The sequence below is a fragment of the Perca flavescens genome, chromosome 2, assembly GCF_004354835.1.
Source record: "Perca flavescens isolate YP-PL-M2 chromosome 2, PFLA_1.0, whole genome shotgun sequence".
Classification (NCBI taxonomy): domain Eukaryota; kingdom Metazoa; phylum Chordata; class Actinopteri; order Perciformes; family Percidae; genus Perca; species Perca flavescens.
The window spans coordinates 1,609,703-1,615,533 of NC_041332.1; the positions used below are offsets into that span (position 1 = coordinate 1,609,703).

General features: G+C 48.3%; 1 protein-coding gene across 2 annotated transcripts; it reads right to left on the minus strand.

Moving 5' to 3' along the window:
- Window positions 1-1,237: 1,237 nt before the first annotated feature.
- On the minus strand, window positions 1,238-5,755 carry pgap4 (post-GPI attachment to proteins GalNAc transferase 4). Of its 2 annotated transcripts, none has more exons than XM_028564224.1 (3): window positions 5,713-5,755; window positions 2,722-3,277; window positions 1,238-1,989 (listed from the first exon to the last, which is right to left on the minus strand). In XM_028564224.1, the coding sequence occupies exons 2-3, from the start codon at window positions 3,234-3,236 to the stop codon at window positions 1,266-1,268; spliced, it is 1,239 nt and encodes a 412-aa protein (XP_028420025.1). In that variant the 5' UTR covers window positions 3,237-3,277; window positions 5,713-5,755; the 3' UTR covers window positions 1,238-1,265. The 2 variants fall into 2 exon arrangements, with proteins under 2 accessions (XP_028420025.1, XP_028420035.1); XM_028564234.1 differs by lacking the exon at window positions 5,713-5,755 and adding an exon at window positions 5,098-5,224.
- Window positions 5,756-5,831: the final 76 nt, after the last annotated feature.

The window sequence follows — 5,831 nt, forward strand, 5'->3', positions numbered from 1 at the left end:
CACATTCAGAACCTGCGTCTCAATCAGGGTTTTACTGCAGCTTGTGACAGTTTACGGCCTCTCGCCTGTTTACGGCTTACGGTCGGCTCGGAGCGTTGCTATGGTTACTGGACACAAACCAACCGGCCGACAGTTTGCAGGGCTGCAGACCTGAAAAGAAGGAGAAACAGCTACTGTTAAACATCATCAGAGACTGGGATATCAACGAGCTTTTCTAGAAACTGGTTGAAGGAACTAGTAACTAAAGTAACTAGTAACTAAAGTAACTAGTAACTAAAGCTGGAACAGATGAATGTAGCGGAGTAACTAAAGTAACTAGTAACTAAAGCTGGAACAGATGAATGTAGCGGAGTAACTAAAGCTGGAACAGATGAATGTAGTGGAGTAACTAAAGTAACTAGTAACTAAAGCTGGAACAGATGAATGTAGTGGAGTAACTAAAGTAACTAGTAACTAAAGCTGGAACAGATGAATGTAGCGGAGTAACTAAAGTAACTAGTAACTAAAGCTGGAACAGATGAATGTAGTGGAGTAACTAAAGTAACTAGTAACTAAAGTAACTAGTAACTAAAGCTGGAACAGATGAATGTAGCAGAGTAACTAAAGTAACTAGTAACTAAAGCTGGAACAGATGAATGTAGCAGAGTAACTAAAGTAACTAGTAACTAAAGCTGGAACAGATGAATGTAGCGGAGTAACTAAAGTAACTAGTAACTAAAGCTGTAACAGATGAGTGTAGCGGAGTAACTAAAGTAACTAAAGCTGGAACAGATGAATGTAGTGGAGTAACTAAAGTAACTAGTAACTAAAGCTGGAACAGATGAATGTAGCGGAGTAACTAAAGTAACTAGTAACTAAAGCTGTAACAGATGAGTGTAGCGGAGTAACTAAAGTAACTAAAGCTGGAACAGATGAATGTAGTGGAGTAACTAAAGTAACTAGTAACTAAAGCTGGAACAGATGAATGTAGCGGAGTAACTAAAGTAACTAGTAACTAAAGCTGGAACAGATGAATGTAGCGGAGTAACTAAAGTAACTAGTAACTAAAGTAACTAGTAACTAAAGCTGGAACAGATGAATGTAGAGGAGTAACTAAAGTAACTAGTAACTAAAGCTGTAACAGATGAATGTAGTGGAGTAAAAAGTCCAACATTTCTCTCTGAGATGTAGAAAGTGGCATGAAGAGAAAAGACTCCTGAGCTGTTAAATGAAATCTAAGTGGACAGTTACCCTTTAAATGCAGCCTTGTTGCTCTGCCCCCCCTCTCAGAGGAGTTTGGGCCTGGCTGGATTGGCCCTGACCGAGGAAAAGGCCCCGATGTGCGTGATGAGGTTGGGTTCCACGCTGTGCGCCCTCTCGCCGGCGATCGTCCTCGCCATGCGGTACAGAACCATGTCCTTGGCGTTGCCCTTGGCGCAGAACGAGCCGTCCAGGTACTCGGCCACCCGCAGCGAGGCGTTGCCGGGGAACAGCATGGCCGGCGTGCAGCACTCCGTCGCCGGGGAGACGGCGTAGAGCTGCGGGGAGAGCCGGCGCGCCTCCAGGAGGTAGTGGCGCCCCAGCAGCTCGGCGGCCGCCATGACGTAGAGCGTGAAGAAGAGGAGGCGGCCGGCCGACGGCGAGAAGGAGCAGGAGCAGTGGTTCCAGAGCGCCGCGGCGAGCAGGAGGGCCGTGGCCCCGACCAGCCCCAGGCCCACCCACTCCAGGATGCGGTACGGCTCGGGGTTCCAGTAGCGCTGCAGCCGCTCCGGGTGATACAGCTTGACGTAGAGCGTGTGGCGGGCGAAGCGGCGAGACAGCAGCTCCTTCACCACGGAGAAGAAGTCCGGCTTCGGCAGCGCGTCGTCCTCCAGGACGATCACGTGTCGGGGCTGAACCAGCTCCCAGCCCTTTCGGAGACAGAAGACGTAATCCCTCTTCTCCCTCTCGAAGGTGTTGGCTCGCTCGCGGCGGTCCCTCTGCTGCTCCGCCGGGGATCGCCGGATCACCCTGCACCATGGAAAGTACAAACAGACGTTTTAAAAAGGAAAGGAAGCCTTAATTTAGGCTGCGAAACATTTCAGTTAGAGCTAAGGGTGCAAGATATATCGACTCAATATCATTATCGCAATATTTCTTAAAGACAAAATTAGGGCTGTCCTCGACTAAAGAACTCCTTAGTCTTAGACTAACACTTCTAGGATTTAGTCGACTAACCGATTAGTTGATTTAATCGACAGAGCTGTGCTCTTTGAGAGGTGGTTAAGACTAGAAAAGCACAATATAAATGTAGTTAATTAACCATCTGTAAAACTGAGTTTCTCCACAATTAATCCTGCAAAAGCACCACTTTAAATCTTGTGTTTACCATAAATGTGCTCAGAAGTTTCTTGGAAATGAGTAATTCAGCATGAATAAGCATAAAAAATGACTAATGGACTAAAGAAATCTTAGTCGACTAAGACCAAAACGACCGATTAGTCGACTAATCGACTAAGAGGTGGCAGCTCTGGTATAAATATGTGTCAAAGCGTTCTAAAATACAGTACTGTGGTGCTGCAGAGACGCACCATAATCATTTTTCTTTTTTTATATTTTTCAATGAAAATGAGAATAATGATGCAAAAACGATCATTCCCTCCAAAAATAATCGCAATTTGATATTTTCCTCATATGGTGCAGCCCTTCCCTGGAGCCACAGGTTCAGACCATCTGGAGAACAATAGACCACGAGGACCAGACCTGAAGTGGGCCTCCAGCAGCTTGGCGTCCTGGTTCTCCAGGTGCCCGCTTTCCACGTCGCAGACCAAGACCTCGGCGCACGGCCGCGCCCCGCAGCCCCCCAGCAGGACGCTCAGCTGCCGCGTCACCTGGAGCAGGTAGTGGAAGTCCCGCCCCTCACTCCGCCTGGCCGTCACCACGGTAACCAGCAGCTCGGGGCCACCGTATCCGGAAGCCGTGGAGGGAGGAGGAGCTGCGGAGGCGCCCTGCCAGAAGAGCAGCGCGCCGCGGCCGCGCTCCAGGCTCTCCTGCAGCGCCTGGTCACTCATGGAGTCGAGGTAGACGGAGCGGAGGAAGAAGGAGGAGTAGAGCATGCGGTGGCAGCTCAGGGGCAGCACCACGCAGAACGTCACCACGCACAGGGTCACCGCCCGGGTCACCGCGCTGGACCATCGCAGGTACTGGCTGAGGAACGCTCGGCATCGAGGCATCGGTGACGCAGCCGACAGCAACCTGCACCGGGATGTTCCCAGCATGCAGTTGGTGAACGGAGCGCTGAGGGTTTCAGTTCCGTCGTCTGGAGAAGGAGACGAGAGGAAAATAAAAAGAAATCTCTCAGTTATTGTACAAAAACATGGAAACCACAGCGCCGGGATGCACATCAATATCAATATCATATCCCGTCGATAAAAGCACGGCCCCGTCTTTCCTACCGATTCGTACGATCCCCCCCACCAATTAGGCGTCAGGGCACGGCGAGCTGTCGGTCGTATCAGTACCCGTTAGAGTTGAGTATTGCCAATAAAAAGTGACACACACACACACACACACACACACACACACACACACACACACAGTCTCACAGGGCAGCACTGTGGCCTCACAGCAAGAGGGTTCTGTGTTCGAATCCAGGTGGATTTTCTGTGTGGAGTTTGCATGTTCTCCCCATGTTTGCGTGGGTTTCCTCCGGGTGCTCCGGTTCTCCAGTCAGTGCCCTTGATCAAGGCACTGGCTCAGAGTTGGTCCCCGGGCGCTGTCATTGGCTGCACACTGCTCCCTTGAGGGAGGGGTTAAATGCAGAGAATGAATTTCGCTACATGTATGTAAATGTAAATAAAGTACCTTTACACACACTTGTAATAAGAGTCTGGGTTAGAACATGTGACAGACGCTGCAAACTTTAGAAAGAAAAACTAATTTTGAGTTAAGAAAGTATATTTTTAATCTCATGTATTTTTGTGATAGCATTGCCTGCTTTGTAGTTAAACTCAACTAACTTAAATATTGTTTATTGTGTGTCCACGTCACTTTTTCCCAACGTTTTGTCGCTGTTATTAACCTTTTCATTGTTTAGTTTTTTTGCATTTCTTTCTTTTGTTCGTTTTAAGGAGATATCTTTGCATTTTAAACTGTAAGTTAAGATAGTTCATGGCGATAATAGTCAGGGTTAGAAAATGTTACAACCTTTGCAACCAAATTTGGGTTGTATTGATGTGTTTTCTGTAATATGCAGTATTGGAAAAGAAAAAACGGACGGAGGGGTGTACTCTCAACACATACAAACATGTTACAAAGTCATTTTAGTGTAGAATAAAAAGTTTCAATAGCAAGTTTCTGTCCTAATCCTAATTCCATGATGTTACATTTCCCCCTAGGGTCAGGTAGGCTACTGGTGCAACCGACCCGGACTGAGTTGGAACCATGGGAGACCCTTTTTTAGGGGGGCTCAAACTAAATCAATTTGAGTGTTTCAAGTGAGAGTTTGGGAACATGTCAGTTAGTGACAGAGGACAAACAGTTAGCCTGCAGGTCCAGAGGACTTGAAACAGGTGTAATATCCTGTGTGTGTGTCTGAGAGTAAACCATGCATCTTCTGTTTGGGTTGCAAAGACAACATGGTCACACACAGCCTAGAACAGACACACACAGCATAGAACAGACACACACACAGCCTAGAACAGACACACACAGCCTAGAACAGACACACACACAGCCTAGAACAGACACACACACACACAGCCTAGAACAGACACACACACACACACACACACACAGCCTAGAACAGACACACACACAGCCTAGAACAGACACACACACACACACACACAGCCTAGAACAGACACAGACACACACACACACAGCCTAGAACAGACACACACACACACAGCCTAGAACAGACACACACACACACACACACACACACACACACACAGCCTAGAACAGACACACACAGCCTAGAACAGACACACACACAGCCTAGAACAGACACACACACAGCCTAGAACAGACACATGGAACTAGTTAGTAACACATTTTGGAAGGTATTGGCTTAAAATAAAAAGCTCCAACACACAAACACAAACACACACACACACACACACTCAGAAATGTTACAACCGTCCCATGTCTGCCTCTCTCTAGGCGTCAGGAGTGAGCTCGCGGGTCACAATGATGAAGACAGTGACAGGAGTTGCAGTCAAAGAGCTGCAGCGGTCATGTGTTCCTACAGAGAGTAACAGCTGCAGCCTACACGTTAATGATCAAAAATGACTTTAAAACGGCGCGTGGCCTATATAGCTGCCGTAAATGGGACACCAATCTCCCGGGAGATGTTTACAACATCTGGCTCCGCCCCTGCACTAACGCAACACATCTTCCTGTAACACACACACACACACACACACACACACACACACACACACACACACACACACACACACACACACACACACACACACACACACTGTAGCCTTGTGTAAAGCGTGTTTTATGTGTTTGGTGTTCCTCTAACCCGGATCAGATCAGATCAAACACCTGGACAGGGTCGGCTGTTCGCCTCGAACGTGCCCGTTTTTCTCACGTCGCTTCCGGGTACAAAGACCCCGCTGTTGAACCCGAATCTAAGACCGCTGTCACACCGAATCAACTCGACCCAACCAGCGAGCTAACCGACAGGCTAACCAAGAGGCTGGCGGGCTATTCAGAGAAATAATAAGCAGAGAACCGACTCACCTGGAGCTGTGGAGCCGCTGCTGCTGTTTGATGCCCGCTGCCATGTCACCGTGTACGGTAATAGAGCCGCAGCTCCCACACCGTAATGCTGCGACTACAGGCGCAGCGACATCTGCCGC

Coding starts and splice junctions, on each gene's coding strand:
- pgap4 (XM_028564224.1), bottom strand. CDS start 3,236: ATGCTGGGAACATCCCGGTGCAGGTTGCTGTCGGCTGCGTCACCGATG. Junction 1,990..2,721: donor CTGCTGGAGGCCCACTTCAG/GTCTGGTCCTCG, acceptor TCCATGGTGCAG/GGTGATCCGGCGATCCCCGG.